We start from the raw sequence: 21,769 nt of genomic DNA on the forward strand, positions 1-21,769 counted from the left end.
TTACGTCTTACTTATTAATTTATTAATCATTAATTATCAGTTATTCGCAAATGACAATCAAATGAAATTTTTCCACTATCCATCGTTATTTCAAACGCAATAATTCGCAATACTAATTAGTTATTTGCAAGTAACAATTTGATTAAATTTCTTCACTGCTCTTCGTTATTTCAAACGTAATAATTTGCAGCAATAATTAATTATCCGCAAATAATAATCCGATTAAATTCTCCGGCTGTTCTTTATTATTTCAAAGAACTTTTACCTAACGATAACGGAACACAGGTTCAAACATACCATTCAGCACATGGACGGAAACCGTGGTGGCCGCCGCGACATCCGCCAGGGCGCAGCTGTAGTTCCCGCTGTCCTTTTTGTTCGCGTTCGCGATGTAGAGCCTGGATATCGCGCCGCTACTGCCCATGTCCGTTTTCACGCTGAAACAGAAAGCAGAATGTCCCGTGTAAATAGAAGCCGCGCCGGACCATAAAGGGTGTCCCGCGTTCAAACGGGAAACAGACGTTCTCCGTCTCGGTGTCTGGGTTCTCCTTCCTGCGGCCGCCGGAAGCACGGGGGAACACGGAAGATGACAGTGGAGGAGTTTTGCTTTGAATCGTGATGGCAAAAAGTGAAGATGCGCAAAAAAACGGGCAGCATCCGGGACGCGGAAGGAACGGAAGGACGGTGAAAGATCGACGTCGGTGAAAAATGGACCTGTGGAAAACTGTTATTCTCGCCGTGAGTCGTTGACCTACTCTGCACGCGAGAGAAATCAAAGACTATGCAGCTTGATGTTCGGCGTCTGCCAATATTCGAGGCATCAGCTATGTTTTGTTCGCTGAAATCGGGAGATGGGAATCTGGGTAATGTTAAAATTTAACAGGGAGTACTAATATGTGCTGAAAAAGTGCATTCTTTTTAGTATCTTCGAAATAATGAAGTTTTGGACGTTTGAAAGGTTAATGGAATTATAGGAATGTTAATGGTGGAGATTTGTAGCTGTTTCTGTTTAGGGGGACAGTTTTGGTAAATTCGGATTGTCTCTAAGTGGACGTGTAAAAACAAACGAACGTAATTACTATCGTTTCAAGTGTAACCATGTAATTTTATCTGCATCAATTAATATAGGTAATTCTCTACAAAAAAGTGTTACCCCATCTAAATTAAAAACCGTTGAAATTAGAAAAGATCGTGTTTAAGACATTTAACCCCTCTTGTCAAAATGCAATTTCTTTTACAGTTTCATACTTCAAAAGAATAAAATAAAATTATTGTACACGATGTAGAAATATTATGACAACTTACATTCAAAATGTACTCTATACCTTAATATAAAAATTCGTCTGTAATGACTATCATTATCCGTGATAAATTAAGTAACAAACACTTCCAGAAACGATTGCATTTGCAGACTAAAATGAGACACCCATTATATTCCCTCCAAATCAAACAAAAACACATAAAAAAGTCACGAACAAAAGTTCAATAATCAACGATCGAAATTGTTCAGGGGCACGTGGCAGGAACAGCGGAGCGAGAGGCAAGAGAAAGTGTAAATCAAGCTGCACCCTTCGCGGAGCGACTGCTGCTGACAGATCGACCGTCGTCGTCGCCGTTCGTCCGTAAAAGACGCGAAATGGAAGGAGCATATTACGCGTCCTTAATACACACGCGACGTTCCGTTGGTCGAAGGAAACGTGAAACAGTTTCATTCGATTTACGAGTCGCGCCTCCTGGTAATGACGGAAACGAATTTACGAGTGTGTCTCGTATGCCGATAGGGGTCGTTCGTAGAATTTCCGCGCGCGTCTTGCGGTGATATTGAATTACTGACGGGGGATACGACCCTTCAACCTATGACGGAGTCTATTTCACTCGGGGACACGGAAAGGTGTTTTTTATTAGGAATGCGTAGCAAACTTCTCCTAACCGTATCGTTCGCAGGGTGTTTCCATTCTGACCCCTCTGTCATGCCAGTCCCCTGCAGGGGACTAACACATCACCTTATAGGTAAGTTATTTTACAAGGAAAATCTCCAGTAAGAATCGCGGGCCTTATGGGTTCAGGAATTTATGGTTGCCACGGTCCCTTCTCGTAATACCGTAAGGACGATTGCAAGTTGCGACGGGACGAAGGCTCTTATTGTTACGAAAAAACTACCAAATGTACACATAAGTCTTAGAAAGGATAAAAGTGTATACAAAACTAAAACTACGGTGGTTTAAGGGCCCGAACGAAACGGTAAGGCTATAAGTGGCCTTAACACTGTTTTTCTAATGAATTATGAAGAATAAAATATCTCTGCTGAGCACAATTGGGATTTTTTTCACAACTGCGATCGATGAAACGATTTCATTGTTTACAATTCATTAGAAAAAGAGGACAATCCACACTTATTTTATGTCTACGTTTACTGCAAAGCGCTATAATTGATAATGGAAGAGTAAATATTTCTGTTGGACTTAAAAGAGTTAAGTGACATTTATATTTATTAGATTCTATTTGAAATTTTCGTTAAGAGTTTCACAAGATATTTGAGTGCAAGGGGTTACTTGTGAATGTATTTTAAATTTAAAGATTTTTCATTCATTAGGGGGTTTTTCCTTTTTATTTTGAAAATCTATTTTTTTCTGTTCATGGTGTTATTTATGACTTTGTGGTGGCGTTTGTAATGGTGGATACATAGGAGATTAGAAAGTATGAAGAAAATATAAATTAAATTTTAACTGGACTAATCGTCGGTATTTAAATTTATATTTCTATGTTAGTGATTTAATAGCGTGCACGCACGCAAGTTGATAATTTTGTGAAATACGAAATGCAAGATAAAAATGTGGGAAAATTAAAAAGCCATTTCTACGAATGGTTTAGGAGATCTATTTGATATATTTACCTACATATCGATATAATACTTAATGAGCGTTTTCCTCATTTTAATTAACGTACGTATTAATTAAATTCGATATGCTTTTGCACATGACAGAAACGCGATATCAAACGTAAATTGGATATATTAAACACGTTTACGAAATTCAGAAAATCTCGCTTATATTTGAAATAACAAATATTGATTACTTATGAAAATTTTATTTGTAAGAATGCCATTTTCATAATACAAACTTGATTACAAATTGCTTGATATTAATTTTCATAAACATTATTTGGTAAAGGTTTATGTCATATATTAATATTTTGATTGATGTAATTCTAAAAATACGTATACCAATCTTCTGATTTAGAACCTCTAATTTCTAAGATAATTTCCTACGAATGAATGAATTATATTTTCGATTGAACTAGGATCATCAAACAGCTTTGATAACGTTGCGATAAGGCTAAAGTGAGTAGTAACATCACCGTCCGAGAAATCAACGCGTTCAGCCGAGGCGACGCGACGGCTATATAGCGACAAACCGCAATGTTTGCGGCGCAAACGTAACGTATTTGAATAAAGGACTGGTATTGTTGACAATGCATATAAGTTAAATTGGGCTCAACGGGGTGTTTAATGGAATATTCGTTTTAGCTGGTATACAGTCGCGAATCCGAATTCATGGATTGTTTTATCAATTCATCTGGATCTGCGAAACACAGGTTCGACTGTTGGTTGTACGTGTCGATTGCAACTATTGTTCGTTAAATTAATATTAGGCAATCGGCAGGATTGCTGGAGCAAATGATTGCGAATTACGATATAATACGGATAAAAGCGAGTGAACTTTGCCTTCCATAAAATTCAGTTCTGCATAATGGGGATTGTTATAACCAATTTTCGCGTCGCGTCGGATTCGTCAGCGATACTAATGCTGTTTTTGCGAATGTTTGTTGATGACTGTATTTTGCAAACGATTCGGGGGTAAAAGAGAGAAACAGGTGAATTGAGAAAACTGAGCACATTCTGTTTGTTTTTTCTCATTGTGTGGGATCTTAAAACTGTGTTAATTAAGTAATTTGATTAACTCACTTATCTAACTTAAAAATTTTTTCCTAAAACCAGGTCTAACGATAAATTTATGAATTTTGTTGGAAGTTTCATAGAAAAATTTTATACGAAGATTCATAAATCATCAATCGATCTTTCAAAGTGAAAGTTTTATGGGATGTAAATATTATCGCCTATAACAACGTTTTGAAAATAATCCTATCTATCGTCTGAGATTCTCTACTTAATTTTAAGACAGTTTACTGACAACTCCTTGGCTACTTGAAGATGAAAGGCTTATTTGACGTCTTCAATCATTTTAAGAATCAAAAATATTTGGATCCCGAGGAAGAAGAGACTTCTTTTAAATTTTCATCGTTCATGTTAGTAAAGAAACCCATTACATTCAAACCAAGGACACTGGGGAATTATGGTCAAGGTATTTTTTTTGAGAGCGGTAGGTGTGACGTGTACATTTTGCAACGTCGCAGTGCATCGTGCCTGAAGGCACTGCAGGTTCGAAAAGGTGTCCTAATTTTCTATTGGTCTTTTTACGCTCTAACGTAGAGAAGACGGAAACAAGAAAGGCATACCAAGAAAAAAATATTTCGACATATGGTATATATCGAAGACAAATTTATAAATAATAGATACTAAATGTATTGTCGTGATTTCTCTATTAAAGTGAATAAAAATAAAGTTTCGAAGTTAAAGATGGGAAATAAAGAAGAGATCATTTTTGACACAAAAATAATGCCCTGTTTTCCTGCATATAAGAGCAAAATAAAATTATTAACTTTAATATTGTAAACCTTTAGAAATTCGTTTGTAGAAACAAACTGCAACGATCCCTTCATATTCACAGATTTATCCTTTATTCAAACCTGCAATACTTCTATTTAATATTCAGGTTATTGCTTTCATATATATAAGCATATTAATAATTCAAACAGTCTAATTGTTTATCTGGAAAAAATATTCAATCAATATTCAATACTATTATTATATTTTACGGATCAAGAGATTCATGCTTGAAGTAATTGAATGCACAACGCAGTCATTCGACGGAAATATGATGAAAAACAATCACAGATAGAACAGAAGTAAATCACATTAACCAAACCAGCCGATCAAACGTCAGGTAATATGTTACAACGGGTTGTTGCAAGCGGATACATTCCAACAAATATTTAATTAAACTCTGCTGTGGAGTTTACGAAACTCGATTGAAGCAATGCGAAAAAATATCGCGATTCAGCGGGAACGGCAATGATATCGCGAAATGAAATTAATCGAATCGGAAACAAATGATATTTCCCATGTTTCCGAATGAACTTTGTCGTTTCCGCGGATGAAGAATGGAAACTTCAATTTCAGCTAAGTAAAATTTAGCTAAAAACGAATATCTCAATAAAATTCTGGATATGTAATTTTCTCGTAAATACATATTAAAATTGAAAAATAGTAATATCGAGTTGTTCTGAGAATTAATCAGTATTTCAAGAAGATCTTATGGACAGTGCCATTTGTAACCAATACGATATTAAACTTAGAAACTCGATAATCCATTTCACTTACATTTTACCATTATGTTACATTTAACGTACGTTCAATTTAACAAAATATTGAACAAACCTTCAATCTCACTTCCTACACGTAGTCCTCGAAACATTCGGAGCCCTTTCCACCCCGATTCCCGTATGCCACATGAAACGAAGGTGTATACGAACAACCGGTAGGGCACGCATTGCGAGCGTAAACTCTCGCGCACTCGGTGGCCCTTTAGAATCGCACGATGGTAGGAGTCGCAGAGTCATTAAAGCAGGAACTACGGCGGGCCTTTTCTGGATACGATGCGGAAGGAAGGTGCGCTTTGAAGGAGGCAGAGGCCAGCCTAAGGAGGTCGTGAAAAACGGAGCGGAGTAGCAAAGACGCCGCGAAAGGAAAGGGGGGGAAGGTCGTAGGAGGGTCGGGAAATGAGGCTGCTGCCGCGCATTCCTCCGACGACGGACTGGTTTAAGAATTCATTCGGATCACCGGGATGCCGCGTCGCGGCACCCTGTAACTGCCATCTGCCGAGGTCGCAGAGCTCGCTACCCCGCTTCCGAGAAAGGAGTACCGGGCCGGAGAGTCCTTTGAGAGAACCACCGCAACGGGAACGTTCCCCCGAGGCGCACCAAGAGAAACCGTTAGGGCGTTAAGAGCACTTGTTGCCACCCCGTTATCGTTACTCTTCCCGTCGCGCCCTTCTCCATCTTGCTCACTTTCTCTTTGGTTTACTCAATTTGTCTTTCTCATCCTAATTCACTCATTCTCTCTCTCTCTCTCTCTCTCTCTCTCTCTCTCTCTCTCTCTCTCTCTCTCTCTCTCTCTCTCTCTCTCTCTCGCTCATATAATCTTCCTGCATCTTTTTCATTTATATAATCTGTATCTATTTTTTTCGCTCAATCTCGTACTCGTTCAGATATTCTCTGTCTCTTTCTCTCTGTATATCTCTGGTACTCTTAGTCGTTCACTCGTACAATCTTTTTCTATCTCTTTCGATCGTTCTCCCATTCCCTAATCATTCTCTCCCTCTCTCTTCCACTCACGTATAATCTCTCCATCTGTCGATCGCTCATTCGTTCTCTCTTTATCACAAATCCGACCGTCCCCCTTCTGCACTGACTAAAGCCCCTGCACGTTCGACCGGTCGAGGTCTATGAAAGGGACAGGAGTTAAGTGGTCCCGGGGTTGCGCAAAAAGACTCATTTTTCACCCCATTCCGCACCGATGAAACTGAACGTGAAATGTAAACAGCAAGGGAGGGTTGCTGAGAAGGGTGAAAATAGGCACGAGCTGGAAGAGAGATGTCTGAGAATTGGTTTTCTCGAGATTCTCAAGCCTTGTGGTTTGTTGAAGCAAGGGATGGGTAGAATTTTGAGCGTTAACTCGTGATATAAATAAATTCGGTTATCTTGAATATTTCTGACACAGAAAGTTTCTGTTCATTGAATGATATATTATTAACTTTTCACGATAATTGTAAGTGAAATAATACTTTGATTTAATTCCTTATAAAGTTCCCACGACAAATCCAACTTCACATTGTCAAACAAAGAGTTAAATTGAGTGTGATCCATTTTACTCGACATCTTCCATCCATTTCTCAACATATACTAGTGTAATCGACATCCTACTGCATTTTCAATCGTGATCAACGAATCCACGCGAAAGTTAGGCAAAAGGAATTTAATGTTTCCCAACAGTGACTTCAATGAAGCATTGAAGTTCGGCAGCGAAATTGGTTCGAGGTTGCGGAAAGACGGATACGAAATGAGATGGCTGGCGTCGTTTGTAATTCAAGTTGAGCGTTGTCGTTTCCCTTTGCCTTCGCGTCACAAGAGAACACGTGTGACGATAATTGCCTGGCGGACTTCATGTAACAAAGCTCGTGACATCGATCCATGCGATCCGACTCGGCCTGGAATTCTCCCGATTGGCACCCTGGGAGAGATATCCACGGTATTTACTATTCCGTGTCTGTACTTGCGCGGCAGGAACACGTGTCCGCTCGCATTTCCCTCGCGATGCTTTTTAATGCCCCGGGCGTGTGGAAAATTCTAAATTGTTCGCGAACCACCGTCTACAAAGAAAAAACCGTTGTGCGACACTGTAGCCTGGCGTTTGGAAACGTTGTTTGGCAAAACCGTGTAACTAAACGTCAATTAACGGATTAATGAACGATATTTTCCTGATAGAAAAAGGGTATTTTGGAACGTAACGAAAACGATTACTTTATAGATGCTTGCTTTAGTTGATTGAATGTAATGGTGAAAGTTACGTGTTCGTTAAAACACGAAGGGATTCTAATTAAACTACTTACGTGTATTCATTATTTTATATGTAACTCGCTAAACTTGGAAATGCACTTTTGTGCTCGAAAATCGAACTCTATATTCCACATAGTCGAATTCATAAATAATATTAATATATTTAGTAATCTTGTTTAACCATTAGATAAATTCAGAAATATTGAATATGAAATTAAAATAAGCAAGCAATTATAATTAATTTTATTAAAATAGGAATACCATTTTCTTCACTTTTAATATACATGTCTAAATTTTATTTGAAGAATTATTTGTTTTAATAGTGCCCAAGTTTATCTTTCTAATATAAAACCATTCTATCACACACAATTAAATTTATTTTCAAACATTCCCTCCGAACACAACAAACTTCCAACTTCCACCTTATTAACGCTAATTTCTTACTGTAACCAGTTAAACAAGTAATTATAAAATTATAAAATAAAAGTAACTAAGTTACATGATCAGTTTTTACTACTGAATACAGAAACAGATGGAAAAATAAAAATTGAAAAAGTGATTAATCGTTATAAACTAAATGAACGAAAGTGCACAGAATTCTAGAAGAAACATTAAAACCGATAATTTGTCCGGTCGCTGTACATTCAATGTTAAAATAAACAAAAGTCTTAATAAATATACTAAAATTAAATTATTTAATGAATCAATCTTTTTTATTTCCAATATCCCTTGTTCCTTTTTTCTTCGTAATGAAACCTTTTTATTCATTTCATACGCGAGGAGAGATTCTTCCATCACCCAGTAAAATAATGTACGAGCAAACAAAAATTCCTCGAAGCTCAACACGGCTCGCGGATGCATGGAGCGTGGAGCATTTTTAATAACATTCCCGTGTCAACCTTCCCCGTTCCGGTTCCGTCTTTAATCCAGCCGGTTGACACGTCGACGGTCTTGGAAACGGCACCCGCCAGTGATTTCCGTGGCTCGTTTCCGCCTTCACAGTCATCGCTTCATATTCGCAAGAATTTAATTTCCCGCGCGTTTTGCCCGCCTCGGTCCGTGTCATCGGCGAATCAATGGGTCGGCGGTCGAATTCTCGGTCACGAAGAATCCCCGGATATCCGATATGCGAGGACGGACCAATAGCTTTTACTTTTTTCCTCATACCTTGGCACCGGACCAGACAACGGCCGAAAGACGCGTTATCGGATTCCTTTCTCTTCATCACAGATGCTTTTTGTATTTATTAATCGCAGCCTTTTGTTGCTCGAAGAAATTACCGCAAACAAAATCGGGAGGAACTTCCGAGGAAGACTTCCGCGACATTTCCTGGATCGTACGGTCACGTTTAGAGTTCGCTTCAGTTATGTGACTTTGGGGCGGGAATTTGAGGAACAACTCTTTACACTCGAAACCTTTTAACCAGGAATATTCAACGTTTTCTGATGAGATGTAGACGTCTTTTGAGAGTAAGTAAACAAAAAGTTACACGTATCGATGCATCATACAAAATTAATATTAACACGTTAAGCGTCACGAAAATCTTGACCGTTTTTCCGTAGAGTTATTCTTTTGTAATAAAAGAAAAGCAGTAATATCTAAAGCAGACTATATAGTTATTATCCTTGTATTACACTATTACCAGCTTAATTACGCCATTAGACATTCTCATTCGACATCGGTTATCTTTCACATTATGATTCTTTTCAAGTAATTCAAAAGCGTCGGTCATCAGTGAGTGACATGGCGCTTAGCGTTTTAAATATTGAACTTTATAATTTTACTGTGTTAATCTTACTGAGTTTTGACTTTAGTTGACTCTTCCGCTTCAGAATTTTTTTCATTGAAATTAATTGTTTTGTGTAAATCTGGTGTTAAATTATCGGAATAAATTATTAAAGGTAAAAGAAATTAAGTTTCTTTTTTTTCAAGACGATTTTTTATCGAATGTGCATGATATTGTTAGAATATTTGACAAGTATGATAAATAAAGCATGGTTCAATGCATAGACGTACATTGCACTGTTTTTTTTTGTTTCTTTATTCTGTAGTTATTGTCAGTAGATAATTATTATCGTATTAATTATTATATTAATAATGCAGAAGATTTAATTGAACAGAATATCTGAACACTTTTGGTTAAAACGAAACTTGTATAAATAATAACTCATCCAATTATTCCTGTTTTGGAAGATTTAAAACAATTTTTTACATATTTCTCTTTCAGTTTTCCAATCCTCTCCATTTTTGAGATATAAAAATTTCATATTAGCTTTCTATAACTATTTATTGAGAAATAACGTGTATACGCAATAGACGTTTCTCTGGCGAAGCCTTGCGATAGTATAGTTGTATATAATAGTAAGCTCCCTATAACCATTCACTGATAATGTAAATACATAATTAACATTTCCCTGCTAAAGCCTAGCGATAGGATAATCCTATAATACAATATACCTAAGGAGCACTGATATATCCACATCTCGACCTCTCCAACCCGACCGAAAATTTACTCAAAATTCCAAAAACAATAATTCATAAACCTACGTGTATAATCCTTCTCCTCAGTTTACCTAAAACCATCCGCCAAAACTTCTATTATGTTACCACTATACACGGGAGGAATACTCTCGAAAAAGAGGGTAGGATCTCATCCGAATCCAGAGGAAAACCATAGTCGCTTAGGCCTTGTGTTTTATCGAGTCGTACGATGGCGAGAACGAGTTAGAAAAATGCGGTAGACGTTTCGACTTGTTGTCGACGGTTGCGTGGTTAGGGTAATTCTGCCGTTCTTCTTGGTTGATGAAATTCACAAAAACTCGGGAAAGGGAGAATTTGGTAGCAGAGAGAGGGAAACATGTAGGTCTCGATGATTCACATTGAAGGTAGCAACGACTAAGAACCTGGACATCGGAGTGTCAGCTATGTTTATGCTTCGTCAGGTGTACAAGATATTTACAGAGTTAGGTTTACAAGAAAAAGCAGTTATAATGCTAACAAAACACTTCGGTATGAATAATCGTTATCTTTAGACAGAGGTGATGACGAACAGAGGATACAGGTGTGGTATGATGTCATGATGGATACGTTATCAATAACAATAGTAATAATAATAGTAATAGTAGCAGTAGCAGTAGCAGTAGCAGTAGCAGTAGCAATACTAATAATTATAATAACAACAATAATAATAGTTATTAAGAGTATATAGGGAATTTAGTGGGATAGGATGTAACACTCCCGAATGTTTCTCCGTTATCTCACAAAAATCTCCAAAACTTGGCTTTCCTCCGAAAACTTCAACTTCGAGCTATCTTCTTGCGTTCTCGATGGAGGAGAAGCGGCAAAAATTCTTCGCGGACCCTTTAAACTTCTCGCTTCCCGCGAATAATCACAATGCAATACCGCCGGATAAAATTCTCAAGCTCCGACGTTCGCGCAGCATTCGGCCGGTTCAGCGGTTGGAATGGAAAAAAGAAAGGAAGAGGAAAAAAGGAGGGAAAAAATAGGGGCAGCGGAAGAAAACGCAACTTGCACCTTTAAATCTCCCGTTTCGGCCGCCGCGAGCGAAATTCATTGTGGCTCCGTAAACGGCGCGGAAAAAAATTCCTAGGTCGAACGCGAAGGAGGTGGAGCAACGGAAGGGTGAAGTCACGGACGGGTCGGGTCGGGTCGACAGCGGCGGCGGCGGCGGCAGCGGGGATAGGAGGCCAGCGGGTAAGGTCGGAGAGAATTGCGGGTAAATTTCGGTGCAACGCGTTGAAATTAAATTCCGCGTACCGACGGAAGAGAAAAACCGTGTTGCTCAGTTGCGGGCGCCGTTAGACAGCCGGAATGTATCGTTCTGTAAGAGGTAAACTGACAATTCTGCTCGTATGAATTTAGCTGTCGACAGGACATGGCCTGCGTGTCGGGATCGATTTGCACTACGCACCGGCCCGATTTATTCGTCGACCGGAACCGTTATGAAAACCTCTCTATCGAGGTTTTTCGGTTTTGACCTTTTTCGGTGTTAGGTTCGCCAACAAGTTTCGCGAGATTTTTTTTATTTTAGGGATTATAAAAACGAGCTTTCAGTCCGTCGAATTAATTTTTCGAGATTTGACTGGATTTTGGTGGATTCGATTTAATTTTTGGACGATTTTAATTGGATTTAAATCTCGTTTACTATGGGTTTCCCGTTTTATTGGGGGATTTTTTTACTATCTTCGACTTAGTTGGTTTTATTTGTATATTGTAATGTGATACTGAAACAGAACATGATTGTTTGGCCAACTCGATATTTCAAACGTTAGTGATAACAATTATTTTTCACTAAAACTGATTGTATATGTAAATTATATCAACCATATATTACAATCACATATCAGTATTAATGTCAATGTACATTTCATATTTTCATTTTCTTACGACGTTCGTATAACGCTGTTCAATTTTAAGAATGATTACTCTCAATATTCTTAAATTTTAAACAGAGTACGAAGAACTAAGCTATTTACACGTCAATCCTACTATTATCCGGAAAGTATCATCTAACACAAAAGAACGGGACAATTACCAATTAAGACGGAAAGTTTATTCGAAGAGGAGTTCTTTTTAGATAAAGCCCGAGTCTTGATAGTAACTCTCCGTCCTTAATCAGGCCAGGTAAAAAACACTTGGATAATAGTCGGCGCTTCCCTTCGTCTGCGCGAGATTAATGGAAGGTTTCCATTTTCTTTCAATTACACTTTACCCTGTGGAGATGTGGAAACGCAATACACCCTCAAGTGTGTAGCGGTGGTGGCCGCGTTAAACGAAATTCATTGTGCGATACCCGGCTTCCCCCATGATTCCCAATTCCGAAGGTAATAACTTTTCGTTTCTTCGATATTTCCCCGTGTAAGCAGTCGTTTGTGATCCACGGATCCACGGAAGCTCGGCAAACCTCGCGTTAGACGGAAGACTCCAGCTTCGAGAGTGCTTCACTCGAATTTTTTAACCTGTTTGCGCGTTCGACAAGAGTATTGTGGATTGTGCTCGATTTCGACTCCGTTGAACGCGATGGTAGAAGAAAGAAACCTATTCGAGGGGATATGCTGTTATTGATTGGCAGTGCGACAAATTCAAGTTGACGATAGGAATACTGGTAAAGGATCGACGTTCAAGGTGAACTAACGATGAGTTACATTCATTTCTCGTGGTTTGAAGTTCTGTAAACATGTCCTTCGAATTTTTTCACAGTGTAATGATGTGGAAAATAATTACTGTTTTCTTCTTTTATTGTTGGGTTCGAACATTAGCTTTTTATGTGTGAAATATATATATATATATACATTATTTTCGACGAGTTTGTATTATCTTCAGGATAGAAATACAAGATTACGAACAGTGAAACATTCAAATTGAAAGTTGTAATTGATTCGACCACTGAACTAATGTTCAAACCATTTGCAAACTTTCAAATAATATAATATTCTGTGTTTTCAAGTGAATTCTGAGTAGTACAGATTAATATTATAAATTTAGCTATTCTTCATTCCATGTTAAATGAAATATATACTATATAATTAGTGCATAGTTTCGGTAATTATTGCTAAAATGAGTAGTACAAGTCGAACATGTTTGAGACGATACGCAAATATGTGGCAAATCATTTCAAATTTATAAAATTCTGATCAATGTCAAAACGAATTACTTCCGAAGCAAACGATTAGATCACACAAAATTTTGAATATGAAGTACAAACCGCATTCAATCAAATATTTTTCTATCGCGGAATTTTTTTATATAAAAGTTCCTCTGCTTCGACATAATAAACGCAACGAATGAGTGTTTTCAGGAACAACCATGCGGTACAAATTTAGCGAGCAACGTGGAATATGCGGTGCGTGCATCAAAATAAGGTTGAAGTACGCATGCGCTCGGCGAATGCCGCAAATTGTTTCGAATTATGCATATTTTAACGAACCGCACGTTTCACGCCGCGCCCGGTGAATTCGTTTCTCCGTTAGCTGCAGGAACGTAAGTAAATACGTTCTTTCGCGAGCAACCGGCCGGTCTTTTTTAAATAATTAAACTTCGTTAACCGTCCCCCGTAATTTGGTAAATTCGTTGCGGGTACATAAAACTGCGAAGTAACAACCGGATATTTTTCCGTTGCCCGACCGAGTCACTCTTCACTAATGCGACACGGCAGTTCCACGACCGCCAGGCAGAGTTTTAATCGCCATTAAGGCGGTATCTATGATTCTCGGGAAATTCGTTCTTAACATATCTCTACTAGCGTTGAACTTATTTTCATCATATTGAATAGATTCACGAACGAAGCGTACAGATATATTGGGAAAGTAAAACGTTTATTGGCTTTTATTATTAACCATATTGTACTTATCTTCTATCAAACAATGTAATCATTTTGTGTAAGCGTAAAAAGTACATTGGAAAATAGTATTTTTCATATTATAATAATAATTGAATTTCTTTTATCCATATTTTTGAAACTGTAAAATGTTTGTCTGAAATATATAGTTTCTATATAAAAGATGGAAAAAGTAATAAACATTAGTCCAACTGGTTTACTTATTGTTGTCAAACGGATTGCAGATAAGTAAAAAAATAACGAAATAATGAATTTTATTACGATACTGTACTACTTTGGACTTTTTCATTCCATTATTCAGTGTATCAGTTACAATTTACTGTTTTCAGAATCTTTCTTGAACCACTTATTATTAGAACAAATAACTGGAGTATGTAGTTAATTCAGCAAAAATTATTTGTATATATAAGACTGAATAAAACATTGCACAAAAGAGCAATTCATACGTCATTTGCTCAAAACTATTCCCACCAGAACGATCCTATTTTCTAGCGATTACCTCTCTAATCGCTAAAGCGATCTTCTCACAAAGTCTGCTTGTTTTCCTCTGAAACGTCATTAGTTGATCATCAGAAATAGAACTAGTGGGAACAATGGTACTGTTTCCCGACGAATTAACAGGGTCACCTTCCTTCAATTCCCTTTACAAAAATCCCGAGTGTGTCAGCCATCCGTTCTCTCGGCGCGCGATTACTTTCATCCCGGGCTAGTGAAAGAAGGCATCGACAGACGCTCGCGCCATCTTTTCACGTTTTCCCCGGGACGCTTTCTTTCCAGTTCCTCCTTTGTCCCTCGCCTCGACGGGCAAAGCGAAACGGACGCAAATCTCCTCGTCCTTTAGTGTCCGCCGAGCGGATTGCTCATGAGAACAGGAGCGAAGGAGGTGCGTATTACGCTGAAACGCTACGGGGAATTCCTGTAGTGATGCACAACCTTTTCTGTATAAAGAGTCACGTATAACATCATTTTCCTGCTGGGAAATCACTTGACTAAGCTGACGAATGTGGGTCTGATTGGTCAGTTTTGATCTTATTTTCGATGATAATTTGCTACCTGTATGTCTAAACTTTAATTTATGTAAACTGTAGAAACTATAGATACTATAAAAACTGTAGAAACTATAGAAACTGTAGAAACTATAAAAACTATAAACTATAGAAATTATAAATATTTTGAAACTATAAAAACTATAAATATTTTAAAACTATAAAAACTATAAATCATAGAAACTATAAATATTTTAAAACTATAAAAACTATAAACTATAAATATTTTAAACTATAAATATTTTAAAACTATAGAAACTATAAATATTTTAAAACTATAAAAACTATAAACTATAAAAACTATAAATATTTTAAAACTATAAAAACTATAAATCATAGAAACTATAAATATTTTAAAACTATAAAAACTATAAACTATAGAAACTATAAATATTTTAAAACTATAAAAACTATAAACTATAGAAACTATAAATATTTTAAAACTATAAAAATTATAAACTATAAATATTTTAAACTATAAATATTTTAAAACTATAAAAACTACAAAAATTATAAAAATTTAAAAAATTTAAAAACTATAGAAACTATAAATTATAAACAATCATAAGTATAAACAAAATACAAATCGAAAGTGCTTTCCCCGTGGAGTCCCGCTAGACATCAAGTCATCGCCTAAATGGTATTATCGAATGCTCATACGTTATGCACAGTGTTTTGCTCTTCTGTTTCCTAGACATCGCATTTGATACACACTGTTGAATCGCATCATATGCACATATAAACATAAATATTAAGGCCCATAGCTGAAAATATATATTGTTTGACTTATTATTCTACACGGAATAAACATACCAGGTGGTACCATGCTCAAGGCATGGGCAGTGAAAGTAAACATTTTTACGAGCAAACGCTCTTATGGACATTCTCAGTTCCCGCATAACTTTGTGTAATGTGTAAATATATTGTTGATAATTTATTTCTGCTACACGCAGCCGGTGCACGCAATTTATTTCAAAATATGCAAGTAGCACCTGTCAAACTGACTGGTTTCAATTTTCTTATTTCATAATTATTAATATCTTAACACTTTACTGACCGGTAGCCTATTAATCGGCTACCATTTACCGCTACCGGTCGGTAAAGTGTTAACAGCGTTAAATATCCGAAATGGTTTGAAAATAAATAGTTTCACTTGAAGACTATAATGAATGTTTGAAGAAACCGAAAATAATCGATTGTTACAATTTTTCTAAGGATTGCGTGCTAATCATGTTAAATCCTCGATTGTTTTACTATTGACACGTTCGTTACTAACATCGCATATTTGTCACGACTAAAATCGAAAAAAAATCTGTTACAATTTCTTTGTGGATTACACGCCATCTTAAACGCTCGGTTGTTCTAATGTTGAAAAAGGGCCTCGGGTTGTGCATCACTGTCGCAGGCCCCGCGTTTCCTTGTCTCGTCGCGGAAATTCCACGGATTATCCGGGATTCGCTCAACGACAATGCTTCTCTACTTGTTCTTCTTTCCCTCGTCTCCTTTCCTATTTTTACCAGCCCTTTTTTCCTTCGCGTTCAGAACGCGGTACGCGCGCGCCGGGTCGAATCGACGACGCAGGCAGCCGCTGGAATTTAATTCCTGGAGCGTGCCACCGCGGGAAATGTAAATAAAAGGGGACAGATTAAAGTGGCGGAAACGTGTCGCATGGAAATGCGTTTCCGCGGTCGCGCTCCGATTCAGAGTCATCGACAGACGCGGGGAGGAAGGTGGTTTGAGCGCCGACGAAAAAAGTACGAGATCCGTCCCCATGCGCGCGAGGGATCTTCAGGATCACGCCGAGGCGCGTGATTTGTATGGGATCCACGAGATTTTATATTTCCGACACGCCGCGTACGCGGCAAATCCTTCGAACCGCGGCTCAGTATCATTTGGAACAGTGTCATTGTTTACGGATGACCCGGCCGTGGGATTTTATGGATAAAGGATCGTCGCAAAGTGAAAGTAATAGGTTTTTTAATTTTTAAAAAGATGGAGAAGAAGGTTTTTTCTGGTATGCGTTCTAATTGGTGACTTTTAACACTAGAACTACCGAGAGTTTAATACGATGAATCTGCAATCCTTATAAGAATTGTAAGAATAGATTCTTTTTTCGTCTTTTCATATTTTGATTACAGTATGAAGTGAAACTACTTATTTTTGAGATTACTTCGGATATCTAACGCTTTTAATGTACCAATAATTGCGAAATAAGAAAGTTAAAACATGTTAATGTAACTGGTGCGGTAGTTCTAGTGTTCATTTCGTGAGGTAGCTTTAGGATTTTTGTAATTGTGGAGGAAAATTGGAATGGGATATTTTTATTGATTTGGTTTTAGTGTTAATGATTGGTTGATGGTGACTGCTTTATTTTTGAGTGAAGAGTAGTAGAAAAAAGACAAGTGACAATTACATCAACATGTAATTAGGCAATATGATACAATTGTTGTTACATGAAAAAATATTGAAAAGTTTTTGGAATCTTCTTGTCGAAACAAGCGGAGAAAGGAATATGAATTCAACTGTACAATCATACAGAATTTGAAGAAGATTATTTGCTCGAAATTGCTGAGTTTGTATAGAAAACAAACCGCAGAAATATAAATCCAGGAGAAACATATAGGATACGCATTGGAAATTTATGTCACGCGAACGCACAGGTCAGAATATATTGAAAAAACAATACGTGAAGGACGTAAAGTTACATACTATTTTCGCATGGAACAGATAGTCGAGTATTGAAAACTGACTGAAATATTGGACTGTAACCGAATGTAATGGATATAAGAATTTTACACGTATACACGGGTAACGACCGATATAAATACCAAGTTGGGCAGGTACAACTATTTCTGCTTGTGCGAGAATATGAATCGAAAATTAAATCGTACTAGTAAATAATGTAGAATTTATTCTGCAAAATTTTACATTCTTCTGAAAAAGATTGTTTTAACAAATTCAACTCAATAGTATTATCAAGGTCGCAAACATCTAAGACCACTAAAAACAAATCTACTCTTGTAACATTCAATTCTAATTCAAATAAAATCTATCAAATTCAATACTAATTATCGAATCTAGCTTAAATAATTCCAAGTTTCTACAGATATAATTTCTAACACTTTAAAATTATAAACTTTAACATTTAACATTGACTTTCGTATAATACGTTAATATCTTAAATATAAAAATAAAGTACCTTCGCTTCTTAATCCTTTGCGATTGAATGCCACCATAATGGAAACTTCGAGCTCTGATATTTAAGTTCGATAGTCGCAAATGAATAATTTAATTATTCAAATAACGAGAGGTTGGCAAGTAGCTTTCTTTTTCCTAGTATTTAAAACTTCGAAGAGTTCATCTTTTTTATGAAAAAACGTTTTCAAGAGTTTCAAAAATTCTCGTCTGCTAAATTCTTTTTAATTACGTATTTATTTTATTTTTATTTAACTACACGTGATTTCTGATTAAGTTTCAAGAAATGTCTACATCTCATCAGAAAATGTTAAATATTTCCAGCCAAGAAATGTCGAATGCTTGAATCCAGTTCACGCAAAACATGAATCTAACGATTACGTAAACAATGAATAAGAATTAACACGTTAATTGCCGCGAAAATCTTGACTGTTTTTCCGTAGAATTGTTCTTTTGTAACAAAGAAAAGTAGGAACAATGATTAATTATTTAGCGTTACAATCTTTGCGTTACAGTATTATTAACTTAGTTACGTTATTAAACATTTTCATTCGACATCGGTTATCTTATATGTTACGATTGTTTTCAAGTAATTCAGAAGTGTCGGTCATCAGTGACTGACATGGCGTTTAACGCGTTAACCCGGCTTTAACCTCTTCAAGAATACTGGCACATATGTGTACATTTGATTTTAGTCTAACATTAACGTCCATCGACGGGACATTTACTTTTTTCCGTATGTTTCTCATAATTGCCGCCATCCATCTTCGTATTGTTCAATTCGTATCTGTTTTAACAAAATAAACCGTAACCAAACGAAAACCAGAATCATCCGTGTTTGTTTTCAAAAAGACTTTGTCCCCTGAAGAAGTTAACCATTTTACGACTTCTATTATTCGCTCGATGTATTTTGAATGGTAAGCCATCATACCGCTTTCCCCACGTCTCCCGTTCATTTTTCCAACATGAATAATGAGGGGGATGCGAGTAGTTACGTAATCACCTTTATACCGGCCGTGTAATTAACTCAACGAGGAAGGGTAACTGCGAGAGGTCCACGCGGACGGAAGTGGCGGTGCATTAAATTCAAGTTTCCGAAAGAATGCGAGGCTCCGTGTGCCTGCGAGCGATCTTATCGTCGAACGCCGGCGTTGAATTCGGAAGTAATTGCTCAACAGCAGAAAGTTAAATTCGCTCGGAGAATAATTGATAATTTCAGCGTTCGCCGCTGCGGCTCTTTACACATATATTTGCGCGTTACACGATTAGGTGAACGTTACACGAAATTATTAGCGAGTCCAGTCGGAGTGTAATGAAGTTATAGTCTGCAATCGGAATAATATTGAATCGATAATGTCGATTCCGGTCTGCGGATTATGATTCTGGATCTAATAGGATTAAAAATGCAGGTGTAATAACAACGTACCAGTTGTTATTAACGCTGGAACAGTCGAACGTGTAATTTGATTAACACGTTCGCGATCAACGTTTGTTTCAGTAGCAATGTGCGTAGTTACAATATTTTATTAAATGCAATACATTGTTTTTCTAAAAATATAATAAATTACAGGAAAAGAACCGTGTCGATTGTCAACATCTTGCACTATGCGTTATGACTTTAGATATAAACGCACGTAAAAGTAATTCCATTTTCTTACGCATACAAAATATTAAGTGTTACATGTTAACGTGTAATTCGTATAAAAATTGGAATATATATATATAGTGATCCCGAACGAGCCCCCAAGTTTATAGTGGGGCTACTATTATTATAGATATTGAAAAGGTGGATCTTCAGTAAAAAGAGAATTAGGAATATATATATATATATATATGTATTTAATGAGATAAAGAAACAATATGGACAACACGTAAAAATACAACTTAATGCCACGAAGGCCAACACACGACTCGCTATCACACACAAAAATGTTCTTCACCGCTGTCTCTCACCAAAATGTTCTCACGCACGCATTCCCACCCGCTTTTAACACACACCCCCATTCGCTCTGTCTTTCTCACCCTTGCACCCTTCTCACTCGCATCTTTCGTCCATAGTCAAAATTTACGCAGTCACGTACACGCTTTTCTCACGGTCCAGTCGCTCAGTTCCAGACACTCTTCCTCGCATTCTTTCAGCCACTCGAGATTTTCTAAACGCAGTCACACTATTTTCCAAACATCCCGGCGCCGGTCCGTCGCAATACGACCTGGTCGCCCTTACGCACGCACAACAAACCATTCATCCTACAATACTTTAACCTATGCTAAATATTCTAGATACTACATATATTATGTTACTTTTATATGTTTATTATAGCATTGAAGTAAAACTATTGTATTTATTTTTAAAGTCATTTCGAATACTTAACGCTGTTAAGGCATCAATAATTGTGAAATAAGATTAACATTAACAATGTTAAAACGAATACGTTGATTAATTTAGTTAATTTAATATTACCACTGTCAAATGTGATATTTGTTTGAAAACATTTCAAGAAATTTTCTAGCATTATTTTCCACCACTTTTCGAATAAAATACAATGTCAATATGTATTTAAAAGAGGTACTTCCTTTAAGAATTTTTTAATTCTCCAGAATAATCAAACACAACAAAGATACTTTAATTTCTACATTAAATTCACCCTCTTTTCGAGTTTATTTTAAAGTGACCTCCATAACGAAGCCATCATTAGCAACTAAAACTTACACGATATTAAACAATTATATAACTTCAGTTAATCTCAATTTAATATTAAACAATTAAATTATTTACCGTATCTAATCATCGTTTTCAGAAGCGAACATTTCGTCGCGGACTCCCGTAACTCCGGTAAACAATCATTGATCGTATCTAAATGTCCCAGGAGCACCTCTAAATTTTAAGAGGCAGTTAAGTCTCCCTCTGTTACCCCACCCGTGTAATCTTTCTCCTTATCTTTCTCCATACCTCATCCTGTTCCCTTATATTTCCTTCCTCCATCACCGTCTCTCTACCCCTCTCTCACCCTCTCCCTCTCACTCCTTCGTTCCTCCGTTATCCAACTTTCTTCCTTGTTATCAAGCCCTTCGACGATTGGCTCCCGCCCTTCCGTCTACTTCGCGCTGCTAGTCGAACATATGCAAAGCGATCGCGTTGATCGTCAGCTCGACGATTCGGGTATGTCGGTTCTCTTATTCGCACGTTCGCATGTTCCACCGTTTAGATAAGACCGCGATGGAAGCCGTAGATCTTACTCGTTGAGCCATGACCGCGTTCTACGCATTGACTGCTACGGGAGTGTTGAGCGTTTTATGTGTTACTTATTCCTTCGTAGCAAAAGGAAGAAATAATTATTGATTGTTTCGTATTACAATTTTTTCATTACACTGTGGATCCTGTTGGTTGAACATTGAGCATCTTGAGCGTTTTATGTATTACTTTTTATTTTGCAGG

The 21,769-nt window shown here is 37.1% G+C and overlaps 1 protein-coding gene across 2 annotated transcripts in view; it reads right to left on the reverse strand.

The window, feature by feature from the left end:
- Nucleotides 1-21,769, reverse strand: part of LOC116425342 (zwei Ig domain protein zig-8) — a 382,900-nt gene that overhangs the window by 20,670 nt on the left and 340,461 nt on the right. For both annotated transcript variants that reach the window (XM_076366653.1, XM_076366654.1), the window contains one exon: nucleotides 298-437. In XM_076366653.1, coding sequence (XP_076222768.1) covers nucleotides 298-437 — 140 coding nt within the window. The remainder of the gene's footprint in view (nucleotides 1-297; nucleotides 438-21,769) is intronic.

Source organism: Nomia melanderi, chromosome 4, assembly GCF_051020985.1.
Source record: "Nomia melanderi isolate GNS246 chromosome 4, iyNomMela1, whole genome shotgun sequence".
Taxonomy (NCBI): Eukaryota; Metazoa; Arthropoda; class Insecta; order Hymenoptera; family Halictidae; genus Nomia; species Nomia melanderi.